We start from the raw sequence: 19,172 nt of genomic DNA, 5'->3' as shown, positions 1-19,172 counted from the left end.
CCGATCCGCGGCAGATCGGAGCAGAAGCCCGGTTTTATGTCCTTCAATTGCAATCATTGTAAGCTGTCACCGCACGCGTATGGCGACGACATCAAGCATAATCTGCGATAACTCCAACAGGAGTATTGCTAAGCTACAATCCTACATGGTCCACAATTCGGAGGGTTTGAAGAAAATGCCCGGATATAGGGGATCGCTATAGAATACTCAAGCCCGACTGATGTTCTTAGCATCTCCACTGAGGTGAGCATTCTCCCCTTCGTAGTGTACTGAGGTTCAGAGGCACAAGCTAATTACTATACCCAGCTTCCGTCCAGTAAAAAGATCATACACAACATCACATCATTTCTTCGCTTCACCCTCCCAATACAGACCATAAATCAGATTTGCCAATTACCGGCCCAGTGCTGTCGCGAGTGCTTTTTCATCTCTTGGAACGAATCGAACCTTATACTTTTGGGGGATTGCCACAAGACTTGTAGGGTCTGAATTGCCCCGAACAGGATGCCAGTCAGTCTCACCAAGTGGCTCGATTCGGAAACCATTTAGTGTGCGCATGAAGACAAGATAGAGTTCACGATTCGCGAGTAGTGAGCCAGCGCACATGCGATAGCCCATGCCATAGGTGAAAAGAGGAGCGTCTGGTTGCTCGAGCCATCTTTCTGGCCGGAACTCCTCGGGGTCGCTCCAGACTTCGGGGTCTACGTGATGATGCATTAGCCGATAATTGCAAAGTATTACGATCGTTCATCGAGCGACAACCTACCCATGTTGCAGGCCCAGGAGTTCAAGAAGAATACTGTGCCCTTAGGGATCACTATTCCATTGTACACCACGTCTCTAATCGAAGTCCGGGGAAGCGCGAGACGAAGGACTGTAAAATACCTGTATATAACCACTTAGCGTACCGGAACTCTGAGCTTGGGGTCCAGTTCTCAAGCTGTACCTTAGGCATTCTCTAACCAGGGCTGCAACGTAGGCACATTTCTGATCATCCATGGGATCGCACAAGGGCTGGTCATGCCCATACATATCTTGTATCGCGTTTGCGGCCTTCTCCTGGATATCAGGCCGCTGGGAAAGAAGGCCAATACTCCAAGCCACAAGGGTCGTGACTGTGTCGAGACCTCCAGAAAGCATGGTCAAGCTGATTGATATGAGCTCTTCAGAGTTCAGTTTGGCCTCTTTGTCGAAAATAACGTTTGCCTGGATGCATGGTTTATGAATGCCTTTCTCCATGCGGTCATCCAAGTCTCGGTTTAGAGCGGTGAGATACCGATCACGTCGATCCCTCATTTCTTTGGCAACTTTTGAGTTGCTATTGAATGGGTTTAGTCGTAAAAGAGGAATGTAGTCCTGCAGGTTGCCAGTGGTGCTTCTGAACTTGCTGATCTCTTCCTCGACGTGGGTGATCTCGGCAAATAGGTCTTCTTCTTGAGAGGCCACACGTACGCCCCAATTGAGAGTCAAGGACAAACTCAAGCTTAGACGCTGGATCATTGGCATAGGATCCACTGGTTTTTCGCCACCATTTCCATACCTGTAGAGCTCATCCACGAAAGATCTGGACTCGACATCTAGGTGCGAGATGTATGATTCTACAGAAGGACGATTGAGGGCTGAAGCGGCACCTTTTCTGCGTCTCTTAAGTGACTCACTATATGGGGAAGTCCCGATTGTTGTGCCAGCAGTATTTGATACAATCTGATGCATGATTGTGAGCTATAACCCACTGACAAAGGAAAGAAATAGAGGCAAGGATAGAGAAAGCCTAGGGAAGCATGCTGCCTGGAGCTTACCTTGTGGAAAGTATAGAATTCCGGTCTTGAACTCAGAGCTTGTGCATTGTGTCCAAAAAGAACTTTTGCCGCCGCCGCCGAATTCACGACAACAACTGGAATATTTCCCAGCTGGATTTGATAAACGGGCCCGTGCGTTTTAGACCATATGCGATATTGTTCGGCGGCATTTTTCCGGATTTGAGCAAGGTTTCCGATCAGAGGAAGACCACGGGGGCCTTTAAGACCAGGTACTCGGGCGGAAGCTCGAATAAATTCGTTAATGATAATATAGACAATTGGGACAATGAAGGCGGTTGCAGCCAATGACTGCAACGGAGATTCGAGAATGCTTTGCTGCAGGAATGAAAGAACTGCTGCGACGGCCATGATGGACGAACTGTGTTTCTTGCTTGGTGATATAGTAGCCAAGTAGATAAGGAAGATGTTTAGCTGACGCTGGGCAGGTCGACTGAATATAACGCAGCATCATATGCCCTGGTGCACATGTGATACGTCCCGGAGTCGCCATCCCTCCCCTCTCACGGGAAGGAACATTTCCGTCACCAGGAAGTGAGGGACATTGGTAGCTAACGTAGTTCTACCCCAGGTTCCGGTGTCCAAAAACCTGGGGGTGGGGGTCAGGGGAGGAGTGGAAGCAACCGAGAAGATTCCGCAGCCGGAACGTTTCCGCTTCTCAAGGTCAATACAGTCGATTTACTCTATATCCCTTACGACATGGACCTCGGTTGCTGCCATGGTAGTTTAGGCATAGATCTGGCCTTCCTTTGTACCAACTGCGGTATATATTTACTAGTAGTTATTCCTTAACTTTGATATCGGAGGTTGGCCGTGATTATACTTGTCCATATAAAGCAGAATGTACCTCCACGCAGTGGGCGGCCTAGCATTCCCAAGCCATTGTTTTGTTGTTTTAAGTCTTATACAAATTCATTTCAGAACATGAGAGGACAGTGTTTTGACTGAATATACTACTACTTCTTATCAATTGTAGGTTTGAGGATATGAGTTAGTATATCTTTTTTATCATCTTCCCTCACCCCTTTCTTCACATTTCCTTTTCTACTCTCATTGGCTGCCTTCTTCTCTAATGCTCGCATCTATTTGCCTTTATCTCCACAAGAATTGGACAGCTTTTTCTTTGCCCACAACATTCCAAAAGTGTATTTCTTGATAAGAAACATCGTCTTATATGATGCCAAGAAATAAAAGAAAGAAAAAAAAAAGGAAAAAAGTATAGGTTGATATGAGTACGGTCATGTGCTTCAGAAGAAAGGAAAAATTAACTGGAATACCGGATGATTGATGGTGTGGCTTTAAGTACGGAGTTGCTACTGACCGATGAAGAAGGGACAGGGTCTATTGAAGACTAGACTGCATGAGTCCTCCTTGGCAGCGGGAGTTATTTGCGGAGACAAAAATAAATGCAGTGGATGTGAGATATCTAGTAGTCTACTACTACTACTACTACTACTAGTCTATTTACTTTCTACTTATGCACAGACAAATGCGACGGCCTTTGACCCACTCTCCAAGCCGATCGGGAAAATCAGGTGGATGTTTGGGTTGGTAAACTGGCTGACCGGTCGCATTGAATCACTGCGCGCTCCACCAAAAGAATTAGAAGAGGGGTAGCGAAGCGGAGGATTCTATCATGATCGACACGAAAAGCTGGATGGAAGGGGAAGCAGGGTCACAGTACAAGACTGATCTAGTCGGGTACGGAGTTTAGACACCGTCAAGTCCTGGGAAGGTTGACGTAGGGCGGTGGGACTCGCACTCGCACAGCAGGTGAAATATATCTAGTTTATGTACACCCCCAACCAAGAAATCAAGTCCCGCTTGCTTCCATGGAAGAGCGAGGGAAGCGCATTCATCTCCAAGATGCCTACTTACCCGAGCTCATCCACCAAAATATTAGGGATTACGCCATTCAGGTGGGGAGTGTGTGACCACCGGCGACGCTACTAATCTATGCCCAGTTGTCCACAGTACATCAATCAAAAAAGTATACTTGATCACATAATACTTCAATGTTACGACAAAGTCCTTTAGATAACTATCAAAGTATGTTATGAGTATATGTACAGTATGTATTCAGTCTATACCCGCTCAGGGTCTGGGCTGGGCTGGGCAAGTGGAGAAAATGAACCCCGACAAACAAGGACACTTAACCCTTTCTTTGTTGACTGCTGTACTCACATAGTAGACAACGATGAATGATCATTATCATTCACTCCTTCACTCCCCCTTTCCTGTATTAGTATTGTAGAAAGCATCGCATTAAGAGAAACACTGTATAGATAATAAGCCAAGTGAGCAGTTAGCACGACCAAATCTTATATGCATTGATTGATATAATCCTTCCCCCATACTTCAGTTTTGCAGTACGAAGCAATAACTAGCAGGTAGTATGTATATATGCTGTTATGTTATGTGGCACCTACTGTATGTATTGTACACATATAAGCGTTGAGATCCAACCAGGGATGATCATTGTGCCAAGACAGAAGACTTTAGACAGGTCTAGGTATCCTAGAATAGACGGAAGATCCGCAATGAAAACGTGGGTAGGTCGCGTGATTTCCAAAAACACTAGTTTGACTTACCTAGATAGGTAGTCCGCACTGCGAATGATTGTACTAATCCTGATCCCCCGTTCCTACTAGGTAGGTGCTCCATTAGTAACCCCAGGCCAATTCCTTTCTTCTTTTCTATTCTTTTCATTTCTGCTTTTACCTTTAAAAAAGAGTATTCATTGTATATATCTTTCTGTGCAATAAGTGAATAAACAAGAAATAAATAATTGATCTAAAATTAAATTCTAAAAGAATCAACTGATAGCTACTCCGCCCTCCGCAATTTCAGACTATGGAGAAGAGGGAAGAAAAAAAGGGGAGTAGGTCAACTAAGGGGAGGAGGGGGGAAGGAGGATAAAGAAAGAAATAGGAACAAGGTGGATGTTGACAATAGTAAGGACTATCTAGATAGGGTAAAACCTGATAGACCGCGAGTCTGGAAGCCATAAAAAGACCCAAGTGGATCGGTCCCTTTCCCCCCAAGGGAACATTTACAGAAGAGACAAAATCTTTTCTGGTCACATGCGGTTCCGGAGTTCGGGCGCGGCAGGCAAATCAGTGATCAGGCCCATCCACGCCCGGGGCTGCCGAGATGCTGATTGGTGGGACATTCTTGATTGACGCTGCGACACCGTCATAGCGACCCGCCCCCATTATTTTCTCCTTCCAATCCAGCTCCTTCCCGGATTGAGCTCATGACGCAGCCTCCCCCAAATTCCAAAAGGTGGAAGGTTACCCGGCCCTGAATTAGGCCTGTAGAGTATGTAAATACTAATTCATTCCCATTCCTTTTCCCCGTACAAGAAACCATTCGAACTTGGCAGCTGATCCGGCATTCCTACATCCCTCGCATCCTTAACCTCGCCCTCTCCCTCTCTCTTCTTTACTCTCCTCGTTCCTCACGAAATCCCATTCCCATCCCCCATTCTTCCTCTCGACTCGTACCTGCCTCATTACCTTCCTCTTCATACATACGTCAGTATATACGTATAGTATTTTAATCCGTTTCTTTCCTCCCCTTCTCCGATTCTACACTTACCACTTTTCCTCGGGCAAGTGTCCCGTGTTTCTCTTTTCTATCTCTCTTTTCCCCTCGCCCCCAATTGACACTCACAAGTCAAACATTTTCTGTGGAAGGTATGCCGCTCCAATTCTCCGCCTACCTTGTTGCGTATCGGTTACACCGCAGTTCTCGAGTCCATATCCGGCTGACTTTTGGTGTGTGCGCGTGTGTGCAGAGCTTTTCTTGAGTATAGAACATACAGCGCGCGCTATAGGGAACCCCCACCCTCTAGTACCATCGATTCACCAATTCGCTCTAGCTCGCCAGATCCTCTTTGCTCTGAACATTCGACCCCCTGGGTACAATGGCCTCCCGCCAGTCTCGTAGGATTCTACGACCTCTGCTTTATACATCGCTGGCGGCTGCCACAGGAGCCGGAGTTCTCTACATCTCCTACCGTCCCCGCAATATCCCTGGTTCAGAAGCCCCCGCGGTTCCGCCGCCGGGCTACCATGAAGGCAAGCTCGTGCCCCCGAGCTTTCCCAACATCAAATCCCGTCTCGAGCAAATCCAAGATTTAAAGCGCTCTTCCGGTGGAAGCAACTCCGAAGAGTATGATCTGCTTGTCATTGGCGGTGGTGCCACTGGATCGGGAATTGCCCTTGATGCTGCCACACGAGGGTTGAAGGTTGCCATTGTTGAGCGGGACGACTTCAGCGCTGGAACGAGCAGCAAGAGTACAAAACTCGTTCACGGTGGTGTTCGTTACCTGGAAAAGGCTGTTTGGGAGTTGGATTACAACCAGTTAGTTTTTCCCCGCCCCTCTCCGATCTCTTGTTTGTGTGCCGACCATGATATACTGAATGCCACTCGTTCTACTTTAGGTACAAGCTAGTCAAGGAGGCTCTGAGAGAGCGAAAGTATTTCTTGAACACAGCCCCTCATCTGTCTAGCTGGCTTCCTATCATGGTCCCGCTACAGAAATGGTGGCAGGCGCCCTATTTCTGGGCGGGAACAAAGTTTTATGACTACTTGGCTGGGTCTGAAGGTATCGAGAGCTCCTACTTCCTCACCAAGAGCAAGGCCATCGATGCCTTCCCTATGTTAAGAAAAGACAACCTGTTTGGAGCCATGGTCTACTATGGTATGCAGTCTCTTTCCCCTACCCTATCCCCGTCATTTAGATGACCCCTCGTTAACGGTGCATCTACTAGATGGTGCCCACAATGACTCTCGAATGAATGTTTCGCTGGCGATGACAGCTGCGTTATACGGAGCCACTGTTGTCAATCATATGCAAGTCACTGGCCTGGAAAAGGACTCCTCTGGGAAGCTGAACGGCGCTCGTGTCAAGGATCTGATCCCCGGAAGAGATGGACAAGAGGCGGAGGAGTTCACGATCAAGGCAAAGGGTATCATAAACGCAACTGGCCCCTTTACCGACTCGATCAGACAGATGGACGAACCCGGCATCAAGGAGATCGTAGCCCCAAGCTCAGGTGTCCATGTGATCTTACCTGGCTATTACAGCCCTTCAGATATGGGCCTTATTGACCCTTCCACGTCGGACGGCCGTGTGATTTTCTTCCTTCCCTGGCAAGGGAACACCATTGCTGGTACAACGGATCAGCCGACCGAGATCACCCCTCAGCCCCAGCCTTCTGAAAAAGACATTAATTGGATCATCTCCGAAGTCCGCAATTACTTGGCTCCAGACATCAATATTGAGCGGAGTGATGTCCTTGCTGCCTGGGCTGGAATTCGCCCGTTGGTGCGTGACCCTAAGGTAAAGAGTTCTGAGGCTCTGGTCCGCAACCATCTCATCACTGTCTCTCCCTCCGGACTCCTGACCTGTGCTGGTGGCAAGTGGACCACTTACCGGCAGATGGCCGAAGAGGCGGTGGATGAGGCCATCGATGTATTCGGCTTGAAGCCTCGCGGTGTCACCGGCGCCCCGGATATCAGTGGTGTTGGCGGCAGTGGCTTGGTCTCCGACGGTGCTGTCCTTGACGGATCTTGCCAAACCCACCAGGTCCGCTTGATTGGTGCCCACGGCTTCTCCAAAACCCTTTTCATCAACCTCATTCAGCATTTCGGACTCGAGGTGGATGTGGCTAAGCATTTAACGGAATCATATGGTGACCGAGCCTGGCAGGTTGCGGCTTTGTCTTCCCCCACAAATGCTCGCTTCCCTGTCCGCGGCCAACGCATCTCCAGGCTATACCCCTTCGTTGATGGTGAAATCAGGTATGCTGTGCGCCACGAATATGCACAGACTGCCACCGATGTCATTGCTCGCAGAACCCGGTTGGCATTTTTGAACGCCGAAGCAGCCCTTGAAGCCCTTCCTAACATCATTGATCTCATGGGTGAGGAGCTCAAGTGGGATACGAACCGGAAAGATTCTGAATGGAAGGAGAGCGTCCAGTTTCTATCTTCTATGGGTCTACCAAAGGCTTTCCTGAGCATGACGCGAGAGGATGTCGAGGCGGGTAGAGTAAAGGATCTGGATATCGCGCAAAGAAAGGCCTTTGCTCGGTCCGGTGAGTAGGACCTGCACTGAACAGCTCATTCGCGACAGACCTGACTAACGAATTCTTAGATCCCCCGGCGGATGTGCTCAGTAGTGACATCCCCTCGTCAGATTCTAACAAGCTGATACACCCCGAGTCCCCGGCAAACAAATAGAAGTGTCATGAGCTATAGAGTATTGCCTTATGTATAAATAATTTCGATGTATTACTTTGATTCCATAATGTATGATGAGTCTGGTTAAAGATTTTCCTCTACTTTCTCTCAGCTAAAGCAATGATATGTCTCGGCTTCTCTATCCCTAAGAATGGCGCCGACGGGCAATATTATGATGTATGTACTCGGCCTGCCTTGGAGTAAAAGGGATCATTTAGAGAAATAATCTGAAACATGTCAGACAGGGGAGGTATAACCTGGGTCTTAGGCTTCAGCTGTGTTATGGTCAAGCCTTGAGCACTCAATGCATATGGTGGTTGGCTAACTTTTAACAACAGAAGGAAACAGATCGGGCAAGTTCATGAATGCGGACTGGTCGTGGAAGGAACGCCTGCTCGACAAGGTTATTTCTATCCCCTTTTCCCAGGGAATGAGCCTCCTCTACCCTGAATTGCAATAGTGCTTTAAGAATTAAGATTTCCGGCAACGAACATACAGTTATTGAACATCGTTCGAGGCTCTCGCCAGGTTATTACATATTCACCTCTTTGCCTGACAGCCTATACTGCACACTCACCAAATTATGACATGGCACGTAATTCAGAGGCGTGCCGGGGTTGTGACCTCATGGCCGTGTGAGAATAGTCTAGAATTCTGGAAGGCAGAGAGCGACCGTCCTACTACAATGTCCCAGCCACACACTAACTGCGAGGGAGAGGATCTTTTCGGAGATGAGACCGGGCTGGAGGTGAAGTACAAGACATTGAGTTGGTGGTGAGTGCGCTACCGGTCTCCGAGAACTACTAGCCACTAGGTGCTAATTAACCTCCAGGCAGGCTGGAATGAGTGAGTAATCTCGGGTTGAAACATGCATGTTACAACATGGAGTCCTAACGATACCAGTCATGATAGCAGAGACCATCTCTCTTGGAATCCTGGCTCTCCCCAAAGTGCTAGCTACTTTGGGTCTTTTCCCGTACGGTTTCCTTAGCTTAGACTAGCCATGATTCCTGCACAAGCTAACGTTCCGCAGTGGGATTGCCGTTATCATTGGCGTCGGGGTACTGACGACCTACACAGGACTAGTCATTGGGGAGTTCAAGCGTCGCTATGCTCAGACACATAGTATGGCTGATGCCGGAAGCATACTGTGGGGAAGGACTGGCTGTGAAATCCTGGGCGCTGCTCAGCTTATCTTCTTCATACTCATAATGGCTAGCCATATACTGACCTTCTCTATTATGGTGAGCGTTCTCACCGGTTACTCGGGCTGTACAGTTCTAATTTCCGTGGCTGGAGGATTGCTTTCGATCGTCTTCACCATCCCACGACGTCTCGAAAGCCTGTCATTTCTCTCCTCAATCAGCTTTGCTAGTGTCCTCGGAGCAGTCTTCGTTAGCATGGTTGGAGGAGCATCTCTTAACAAGACAAGCCCTATCCAGACATCATTACCGCCCACTTTCCACGACATAGTGGTTGCAATTGCAAACGTTGTATTTGCGTATGCTGGACATGTTGCCTTCTTTGCCTTCTTTTCAGAGCTTCGGGACGTGAAGGACTACCCAAGGGCACTAGCGTTATTGCAAGTGAGTGAGGTGACGCTCTACACAGTGACGGCTATCGTACTATATCTATTGGTTGGAAAGGATATTGCTTCCCCATCCCTCAATTCAGTCAGTTCACTCTTCAAAAAGATATCATATGGCATTGCAATCCCAACGGTAGGCAGCCCAACCAAAGTTGTGCTCCCTTGTCGTTCAACTGATCGCATAGATTGTGATAGCAGGTGTCGTCAACGCCCATGTCGCGGTGAAATCAATATACTTGCGGATGTTTCACGGCAGCAATGCCATGCACTCACGTTCCTTCGGTGCAATATCACAATGGATCGCTGTATGCGCGACGCTATGGTTTTTAGCCTGGGTAGTAGCGGAAAGCATACCGGTTTTCAACGATATCTTGGGGCTTACGGTAAGTTCTTGGGACAAATGGGAAATAACGAAAAAGAAAATATACCCCCTTGGGCACGAAAACAGCTGACCCCTATCCTGCAGAGCTCGTTGTTTGCCAGCTGGTTTACGTTCAGTCTCCCAGGCGTGTTTTGGCTTTACCTCAATGTACCTGGGAGGCCTCTCAGTTGGAAACAGACAATCCTGATAGGCTTCAATTGCATCAATGTCATCATCGGGCTAGTTATTGTAAGCTGGATCTACAGTTGTCACTGGCTTACCAACTAACCGGTGTCCAGTGTATAGTTGGGGTGTACTCATCTATCAGATCCGTCCAAAGCAATCTCAGTGAACACGCCGTTCGAAGGAGGTTCTCTTGTGCAGATAATGCATGACTACTGCTTGGGAAACTAGGTCAAGCGGTCACGGCAAGGCCAGAAGCATGCCACCTTGCATCGAGACAAGATAAGGAAGGTATTGGAAGCCGTGTATCTTATCTATAAAGTGCCGGACTATGAAGGGTAGCGCCGGGCAAGCGTGCAAACATCATTCCAGTCTGCTAGGACAGACACTAGACTTGTGTGCCTGCGATTACCTTTCCACATTACCAGATTTTTACTTGCTTCTGCCCGTTTGCCCCTTTGGTAAACATTTATTGTTAGGCCCACTCGGAGGTTCTTGGTGGTCCTTTCCTGCCTAGCAGTAAGTTGCTCAGGGACTTTCTGCTGGCAAAGCTATCGTGTCTGCACCTATGTACCCGAGATGTCCGGGACATACCCATGATTCGTTCTGCGGGAATAGGCGGCTTATTCTTCAACGATTGACGTGGGCGCATAGCATGTATATAGGTAGATACTGCTAGACAATATCATAAGCGGGCTCCATAGCACGTATGGTAGGCAGATATTTATAGCTAGTTTCTCTCGCGCGTAGGGCCCTGGCTACGTTACCTATGATGCCTGAGCCAGTACTACAGACATTGTTGACAATTAGGAGCGAACACGTACACTAGGTACACTTTGCTTGTATTACCATTCATTTGGCCGCTGAGGATGCAACCACCCACATGTGATACCCAGGTACTACACCCAGCTAGTTGCTGTAGTTGGTAGCCGCTCGGGACCTATTAGGACCAGCGAGTAGTAGCTCTTATTCAATCAAGGAGAGCAAGAGGCACTTCCGGTACTACGCAATACTAAGTAGGTTGCTAGTAGGTACAATCTACTAAGGTACAGACTAATTTATACTGTTAGCCAGTTACTCGTAAGTAACCGGATCGCGGAAATCCACTGGTGCCCATTCACCCAATAACAAGGCCTGCGGAACCATGTCCGCGCGGGAGCCCGATTTGGATGCAACCCGGACAGCGGGAGTTCCTCGATTCGTTTGGATTTTATTTATATTTTTGGTTTAATTTTATTTCTTTTGTTCAATTTACGGCCAATTTCTCTAATTCTTTTCCCAGTTGGCCGCTTTCCCCCCTCTCCCCGCCCCCACTTACCGGGGGTGGTATAGTGTATAACTGTAGTGTGGTACTTGACCGGGGGGAAGAGGGGGCGGGCGCCAAGGGAAACCCAAAACCCGCCCCAGAGGAGGTCATGGGCTGAATTTGAGTGAGGGAAAAGGGAGAAACCCTGAAAGAGCTTGGAGGGACCGTCATCATTACCAGTTAAGTAGTTTAGAAGCAATTAATTGTTGCATAGAATTCTCCGTGTTCATCAACTTTCCATCTTCGATTCTACTTCTAGTCATGCTTATATTTCGTTACCAGGTCTCGCTATGTAATATTCACCCATACTTCTTACTAAGTTTAGAACATTTAGTTAGTACAAAGTATGTTCTACATAACTACCTTACTACTACTGTACCTACTAATTTGTACATAAGTTTCCTTTAGCAAGCCATTGGCGCTCAGGTGCAGTAGTGAGGGCTTTTCGTGCTTATGGCCTCGTGCAGAACTACAGCGGATCTAAGGTGTAGCTGCATGGCTATCGTACGCGGGAGCCTCTTAGTGTCATGTTAACAAAGGTACGTAAAGTAAACTAACTGCCCTCCGGAAGAGTCCGTTTCCCAACGACAAATCTCTTTTTCCGCTTTCCGAGTCAAGACTTGGTGGTGGTAAAAGTGCGGACGTGCCTTGTTTTTATTTCTATTCCTTCCACCCTCACCCAAACTCCTTTCCTCATCCTCCTTCCCCCCCAGGAGTAAGCTTTTAAATGTACACCCAGAAGTAGCCTGGGAATGGCTACTCCGCTTCAGAAGATGCCCTATGTGTATGGCTGGTCCCTGGCGCAGCTCACTGTGTTAGAATTTAGAACAGCACCACTTGCTGGTGGTTATGTACGTGAGAAAACACGTCAGCCGAGGGACCTAGAAGTCCCCGTAAGGGTAAGTGCGGGGCACGGACAGGAGAGGGTCCAGGTCAGTGATGATCCCTCCCTGAGTTGTGATGATGAAACAATTTATTTTGAAAATGATCCCATAGCTTGTTCAATAAGCAGCAGATCGAAGAGCGGAAGAGGAAAAAAAAAGAAAAGAAAGAAAGACTTGATAAAATCGGAGCAGGAAAACAGTGATAATTAGAAGAAGAGGGGGAGATAAAACAAAAGATAAATTTGTTCCATAGAAAACCACACAGGGGATAGGCAAGAAATGAAATACGCAACACAAATGAGCATGAAATGCCAACGTTTGAAACTGGCAATTTTCGACAGTTCGGTCATCTTTGACGGATACAGTCGAGACGGCTATACCCGTGTACTCGTCCGCTCGGGTATCGGACCAACCAGCTCGGACTTGGGGATCAGAATGCATGGTCAATCAATCGAACATCGACAGAATGACTGGACATTAAAACTGTGACTGGAATTTCCCCCGAATCACGGATTTCAGAGGGCTCAAGATGCATATGTTGCGGCCATCGAGGTTCACTCCATCGCCCCCTGTCACGTCTCAGTTTCTTGTTTGTTTTAGGAGACGACGAGGTCGTTGACGGGGAATTGCTGAGCGCTTGCTTCTGAGCGCAAGATTATCTGCTTGATCTGACTGTCAAGCTCAATCATGGCTTGGCGCCCACAATTTTCTCTCTCTCTCTCTCTCCCTCGGAGCCTTGAGCCTGAAGGTGGTGTAGGCATAGGAACGGCTATTTGACGAGCGCACTACAGTCACTAAGTCTTGCTTCCGTTGGTGGCCTCGTCTGCGCGATAATGGTTCCAAAACTGCTCCACGGCTCTTTTACACGCAGGCTCCTTTTTATAGCGTAAGATGAAGTAGTTGAACAAGGAGAATTCTTTTTGGTTGAGCACGTATTCCGGCTCAGCCTTGATACGTTCCCATAGACCGTTGACGGAACCTTCGAGTATAGCCATCGTAGCAGCGTCAGGACCAGACTCGGACTCTCTGGCGCGGGCTAAGGCATTTTGCACTTCGGCAGAGGATGGAGGTTTCGCTGTTTCAGCCATCTGGGGTAATTGCTCTTGGAATCTCGAGGCAGATATTCGATCTCTTTGGTTGGTTTTTTTGTTGAAGGAAGTGTAGAAAAACGAAGACAGAAGAATCCCGCGGGTATTGCAGAATGCTGGATTGCTCAGGGAGGACAAGCCAGTTTAATGAATGAAGAAGAAAGGGGTAGAAATAGAATGATCCCTGAGCTTCTCATCAAAATTTTTTCTGGCGGACTGTCTTTGGCAAGCTCCGACCTTCCCCATTTAACATCGTCTAGGTGGAGTAGGGGGTTTGCTGGGTAATCGTGGATCGAGTCTCTAACAAGGGAGAATAATACTAATGATTCAATCATAGTAAGAATAACCAAATAGACTAATACATTTAGAGTAATTCTATGAACATGGAATATTATATTAATGTTGTTAAATGAATGGACGTGCTGGCGCCGGGGGAACATCCATGTTTGAATGTGTTTCCAGTTTTACCTTTAATACTACAGGGTTTCTTTCTCTTTTCTTTTTTTTTCTTTTTTCTTTTTTTCTTCCTTTTTCCCTTTTTTCCTCCCAATAATTTATTTATTTATTTTTTTTTGAAAAAAAACCCCCCCAAAACTTTTTCTTTTTCCTTTTCCGTTTTCCCGTTTTTCTCTTTTCTTTTTTTCCCCCGTCAATATTTTTATTTTTAATCATCATCCTCATTTATTTGATTTTATTTTATTCTGCTATTTACTTCTTTTCCTTTCTTATTCTTTTTCTCCCCACCTTCTTTTATTCTTTTCGGGCCATTTTTTCCCATACTACTTACACGGTAAGTACTAACTACCAAAGCCTCTTAGTCTTCCATCCTTTACTATTATTGTCTTTTTCTGATGCGTCCCTCTTCCATCCTCTCCCATGCCCATTTTACCGCTTTTTACTTCTTCCCTTCAAATTTTCAAACCATTGGATGGGCTCTTTATGGATTGCGTCTGTTATGCAGGAGTGCCACTTCTGAAAAGTGATTAGTACTGATCGACTTGTGTCCATTTCAGCCTATCGGATTTGGTTAGATTTGATAGATCTGATCTGTTCCGAGTCCTCGTGCCTTGTGAAAGAGCCGAGGAGAAAGGAAACGGAAAAAAAAAAAAAATAGAAAAAGAAAAATATCTTATCGCGCAAAGATACCCGTTGATGTACTTAGTTCCGGAAGTTGTCTGGAGCACGTCGAATTTATCAGTGTATGTATCCAGATACCTCAGGAAGGCAAGAGAAGCAGCAGTGGTGGGGATTCTATTTCTCTCGGTCACCCTTTTTCCACCTGTCCCTTCTTCTCTCCTCGCGTTCACCCTCTTTAATTTCCCTCCCATTTGCTCTGATTTGTATGGCCATGTGGCAGGTGGGGTTTCGTACGGGCTCACCCGCTGTAGCAGCTTCTAGTATTGAGCCCTTGGCGTAACGGTTTTCCTCGCGATGGGAAAAGTGTCAGATTCGGGCTCCACGGTAGGGTAAAACTGGTAGGGTTGCGAACCTGGCCGAAACGAGCGGCTGTCGCTGGTTGGTTGTCACTAGTCGAGATTGGGAACTGGTTACGTACGGATCGGTGGTAGTCGTCCGGTAACTACGGGTAATCCGTCTAGGAACAGCCGGCGCTTGCACAAATCCAGTAACTGAGTGTATTTCTGTTCCGTGGATGGACTGGGTCTCGTTACGGAGTAAAATGGGGTTGAAAGTATCTGACTTTAGAGCCATCTTGTCTGAGGTCTACGTGGTTAGCAAGGGCGGAAAAGGAAGAAAAAAATTGACAAAAAACTTAAAAATTTCCCTAGCTCGGTTCTTCCGATTTCGTTTAGACGTTGTCCAGTGAGAAGAGATTTTTTCGTGGTCATGTGTGACTGGCATTTCGGGAATATTGTCCAACTTCACCAATCAAATGGAACTAAGAAGTAAGGTAGATCGAAATAAGGAGATAAAATATTCATGAACGTGTATAAGTTTTCCTTCTCTCTTCCTTTCTATCTTCCTTTTTATTTTAACTTTCAATTCTATATATTTGATTTTATATTTTCTCAATTTCAATTTTCCTATCATGGGGGATGATTGATAATGGGTGTGGATGTGGACTTGAAAGTTTCGGACAGCTTCCACAAATCTCAAAAGAGTTCAAACTCTCCGTCAAGTGTGCTCTGGGACATACGTACGACTCGCCCACAAGTCCGTACGGTCCGGTGCATGAGCTGGGTGGGTCCTGGGTGGTTCGCTCCAAGGCGAATCGGTCGGCGGCGGTATGGAGTTTTAGGCTAGGAGGTGAAATGACTCGCATCTCTGAGAGCTTCGCTGTTGGGAAAAGGGAAAAACGTCAGTGTTTCGCTTCAGATGTACACAATGTGTATTCGCAACGTATACACCAGCAAGATCCCTTGAATCGTACCACAATCCTCCTATTGGTTAGAAAATATGCATCAATTTTCCCTCAAGCACTACTTACTATTACTATGAGGTACTCCGTTGCAATTGCCCATGCAGACAGGATCCTGCGGCAGCAGCTCACCGTTTCGGCTAGTCACTTACAGTAAGTAGTCGTGATAGTACTAGTAGTACCTACCCGGCCCGTTGTATCGCTAAGACAACACTCATATCCAACTAGTTAACATAGGGAAGGCTGAGTAACGGACCCTCGTTCTTCTAATATTACAACTATCCATCCAATAGAGCTATGATCGACTTGATCTATCTTTAACCAATCCATCTATTTGTTTTTTCCCCCTCCTACTGCGGAAGCAAACCACCATGCCCTGGGTGTGTGCGCGCCTCTGCACTTGATGCCGTGAGCCACCGTTTGTCCCACCCTTTCTCCCTGCATTTTGGTTCCTTTTCGAATAGAAGCTATGCGCCAGGATCACCATACTGACACGTTGACACTGTATCTCCATCTCTGTCAGACCGATGTATGGCCGTTACAACCGAAAGCATGATGCTCCTTGTCTTTGCTGCATAAGCAAGCGCAGTATTCAATGTTATACACGGATATTAATGGTGTATTTCTCCCCTATCTGGGTCATCCGTCATTCGGACCAGCCTCTATATCTCATGCCTGCCACTTGTCAAACCTATCCCAGGTGTAGGCTCACGCCTGGAATTCTAAGCCTATGGGTTACCGCCAGCGTCCGATCAAACATTCTATGACAAGAGTGGACTTTCCTGCCCATTCTGTGTAAATTCATCCCGGTACCCGACTGTATGCACGGAGTGTCCATACCCACAGTGAATCTGTGGTGACAACAACAAGGGCATTGCGTCTCAACAACTCATTCCACAGGCTATGTTTGATTCTGATGGGCGACTGCTTCTAGGCTGGGTCAGCTAGCCAACCCCCTTGCCGCTGACGAACGGATGCGCCTTGATGAGCGCCGAAAATAGTTGACCAAGCCTGAGAATTACGCGCCAAAACCCAGGGATTATGAGTAGGGCCAGCGGTGCATCGGCCCCCATGTTCCCTGCTGTGGGCTCGTTGAAACACCCACTTAGTCTGTTGCAGCCTGTTGGAGTCCAGCGTGACACGCTAATCATAAGTGGGATACTCACCTACCAATCACTGCTGATGCAATATCTTTGGAGAGTGACAGGGCGACTTGGTCAGAGGTTCGTTGAGAGAGCTCCTGGAAGGGCACGATTCCTGCGTATAGACCAACAACGTGTAAGCAGTAGGCAGGTAATTCTTTAAATCTGGACCACCAGAGCCCCTGTGCAATTACATTATGGAAATCGGGAATGATGCCTCTAATGGAGCAGCGAAGTGACTGGCTGCTAAACTAGCTACTCTGCCCATCTATACATAGCTAGTACTGGAATAGTCAAAGCACGCTTAACTTTACTACGGATACAAACATGACTAATCCGCATCTAGTTCCCCGCGCTCTCTGGCAAAGAAATCTTTCCACACACATTCGTCGAATCGCTTGAGGATACTGAATCTTCCCTTGCCGGACTTGCATTGTTATCGCGTTGCTGCTAATTTTGTCGTGCTGGCCCCTGATTAGAAGTCATCGTGACAAAATGGTATACTATTACACGTCAAAGGTCGTTGACCCCTCGGCTTTCATCTACGTTGGGAAAGATAAATTTGAGAGTACGACGACCATGTTCTAGTCTGGAACATGCGCATAGTCTGACGATTTTTGTGGGCAGATGAGGACCTTATAACACATGGGTTGGAGAAGGACGTCTGGTACCGTCACCCTTGCGCCGTCGCCGACTACCTTTCGCAAACAGCGTGCTGACGCTTGCATTTGGGTGTTTACCTTGTAGGGTGTGTTCACCACCCTGTTGTGTCAGAGATGCAAGAATCTAACCGGAGCATGATGCTACATCCAGTTCCACGTCGATAACTTGTCCAGTGCCCACGTATATCTCCGCCTCCGGGAAGGTGAAACATGGGACAACATCCCGCAGCAGCTGCTGGAAGATTGTGCACAGCTTACCAAAGCGAATTCGATCGAAGGTTAGCAATGACGACCGAGCAGCCGAAAACCACCTATGAGAGGGGAACTAAGTCGCAGAGCAGGCAACAAGAAGGACAATATAACCGTGATCTATACGCCATGGTCGAATCTTATGAAGGATGGATCTATGGCGACCGGCCAGGTTTCTTTCCACAATCCTAAGATGGTCCGCAAGGTCCTTGTCCGACAACGGGAAAACCCAATTGTCAACCGATTGAACAAGACGCGTATTGAAAAGTTCCCTGATCTCAAGGCGGAGAAGGATGACTATCTAAAGAAGAAGCAGAAAGAGGAACGTAAGGTAAGAGAGGAGCAACGATCGAGGGAAAAGCAGGAACGGAGGGAACGAGAACAGTTGAAGTGGCAGAAAGATCATGCCTATGATGACCTGATGAGTGAGGAGAACGTTCAAGCGAGCAACAATCAGGACCGAGATCCCGATTTTCTCGATGACTTTATGTGATAACAAGAGGGTGAGTGCAGATCGGTCATTAGAGGAACAAGCCGGATACTCGGATTTCCATGGGCAGTTGCTTCAGAGCTATGGATCGCAACAACGTCGTGACATTTGTTCGATCGGCAATTGCGACTTGTGCGATCGATGGACATCCTGGGCATATCATCGGGCGTAGTGGTTGGGGTCAATATGCGGTGACCTCACTGAATGGAGGACCCTACAATAGACTGGAAAGATTCATGAATTCATATGCTAAAATATACGAAGAAGTCCACGCGAGAAGCTGCTCGATGTGGCATGATATACTTTGTAGTGTTCGAAGTCTTGCGGCTTATCCCGTAAGGCGCCGTGGAGGTGGTTCTGCGTACCTAAGCGAGAGCTGCGGACGGCGGAAGCAATCTCCCGTGAACACAGTTCACATGAACTTTTTCTTGCGTACACGTGGAACGTTCCCGCGGCACGTGATGCCAAGCCCTTTATGTAAGCAGGAACGTTCCACACGACCCTATAAATTACTGTTTTTTATTATTGAAATTCAACTTCCTCTTATATTTCTCCAAGTTCATTACACACTTTATTTCAAGCACTTACCAAGTACTTTATAAGTACCTGCCAAGTACTTCCTAGACATGGATTTTCATGAAGTTATTGAACTTAGTTCTACGGAAGAGGAATACTCAACCCAGGTAATTTCTTAAGTAATTATCAAGTACTTAGAAATTAATTTATATCTAGGAACCGTCACCATTAACCTTTCTGACTCAGGCAAAGGCATC

At 47.2% G+C, this 19,172-nt stretch overlaps 7 protein-coding genes across 7 annotated transcripts; 3 read left to right on the top strand and 4 right to left on the bottom strand.

The window, feature by feature from the left end:
* Positions 1-179: 179 nt before the first annotated feature.
* BO87DRAFT_380496 (cytochrome P450 phenylacetate hydroxylase) lies at positions 180-2,341 on the bottom strand. Its single transcript, XM_025624309.1, has 4 exons — positions 1,800-2,341; positions 947-1,704; positions 767-885; positions 180-701 (listed from the first exon to the last, which is right to left on the bottom strand). The coding sequence occupies exons 1-4, from the start codon at positions 2,166-2,168 to the stop codon at positions 394-396; spliced, it is 1,554 nt and encodes a 517-aa protein (XP_025475020.1). The 5' UTR covers positions 2,169-2,341; the 3' UTR covers positions 180-393.
* Positions 2,342-5,417: 3,076 nt separating this feature from the next.
* Positions 5,418-8,123, top strand: BO87DRAFT_178273 (glycerol-3-phosphate dehydrogenase GUT2). The gene is made up of 5 exons (XM_025618390.1): positions 5,418-5,515; positions 5,617-6,185; positions 6,266-6,525; positions 6,596-7,924; positions 7,984-8,123. The coding sequence occupies exons 2-5, from the start codon at positions 5,746-5,748 to the stop codon at positions 8,067-8,069; spliced, it is 2,115 nt and encodes a 704-aa protein (XP_025475019.1). The 5' UTR covers positions 5,418-5,515; positions 5,617-5,745; the 3' UTR covers positions 8,070-8,123.
* A 529-nt stretch (positions 8,124-8,652) lies between these two features.
* BO87DRAFT_447682 (uncharacterized protein) lies at positions 8,653-10,309 on the top strand (the record flags this gene model as incomplete). The annotated part of the gene is made up of 6 exons (XM_025628272.1): positions 8,653-8,843; positions 8,902-8,915; positions 8,973-9,045; positions 9,103-9,790; positions 9,843-10,040; positions 10,124-10,309. 6 exons carry the CDS (start codon positions 8,653-8,655, stop codon positions 10,304-10,306), a joined length of 1,347 nt encoding a protein of 448 aa, XP_025475018.1.
* A 2,584-nt stretch (positions 10,310-12,893) lies between these two features.
* BO87DRAFT_178249 (uncharacterized protein) lies at positions 12,894-13,859 on the bottom strand. The gene has a single exon (XM_025618389.1). It carries the CDS (start codon positions 13,477-13,479, stop codon positions 13,186-13,188), a length of 294 nt encoding a protein of 97 aa, XP_025475017.1. The 5' UTR covers positions 13,480-13,859; the 3' UTR covers positions 12,894-13,185.
* Positions 13,860-14,873: 1,014 nt separating this feature from the next.
* BO87DRAFT_401201 (uncharacterized protein) lies at positions 14,874-15,189 on the bottom strand (the record flags this gene model as incomplete). The annotated part of the gene is made up of 2 exons (XM_025625589.1): positions 14,874-14,991; positions 15,035-15,189. 2 exons carry the CDS (start codon positions 15,187-15,189, stop codon positions 14,874-14,876), a joined length of 273 nt encoding a protein of 90 aa, XP_025475016.1.
* Positions 15,190-15,476: 287 nt separating this feature from the next.
* On the bottom strand, positions 15,477-16,300 carry BO87DRAFT_390899 (uncharacterized protein; the record flags this gene model as incomplete). Its single annotated transcript, XM_025624950.1, has 5 exons — positions 15,477-15,482; positions 15,635-15,774; positions 15,926-15,996; positions 16,039-16,058; positions 16,211-16,300. The coding sequence occupies 5 exons, from the start codon at positions 16,298-16,300 to the stop codon at positions 15,477-15,479; spliced, it is 327 nt and encodes a 108-aa protein (XP_025475015.1).
* Positions 16,301-17,493: 1,193 nt separating this feature from the next.
* BO87DRAFT_410420 (putative DUF814 domain protein) lies at positions 17,494-18,695 on the top strand (the record flags this gene model as incomplete). Its single annotated transcript, XM_025626329.1, has 4 exons — positions 17,494-17,566; positions 17,626-17,660; positions 17,812-17,938; positions 18,002-18,695. The coding sequence occupies 4 exons, from the start codon at positions 17,494-17,496 to the stop codon at positions 18,400-18,402; spliced, it is 636 nt and encodes a 211-aa protein (XP_025475014.1). The 3' UTR covers positions 18,403-18,695.
* Positions 18,696-19,172: the final 477 nt, after the last annotated feature.

Source organism: Aspergillus neoniger, assembly GCF_003184625.1.
Source record: "Aspergillus neoniger CBS 115656 unplaced genomic scaffold BO87scaffold_47, whole genome shotgun sequence".
Classification (NCBI taxonomy): Eukaryota; Fungi; Ascomycota; class Eurotiomycetes; order Eurotiales; family Aspergillaceae; genus Aspergillus; species Aspergillus neoniger.
Note: the sequence above shows the minus strand (reverse complement) of the source record. Positions and strands in the feature narration are given on the sequence as shown.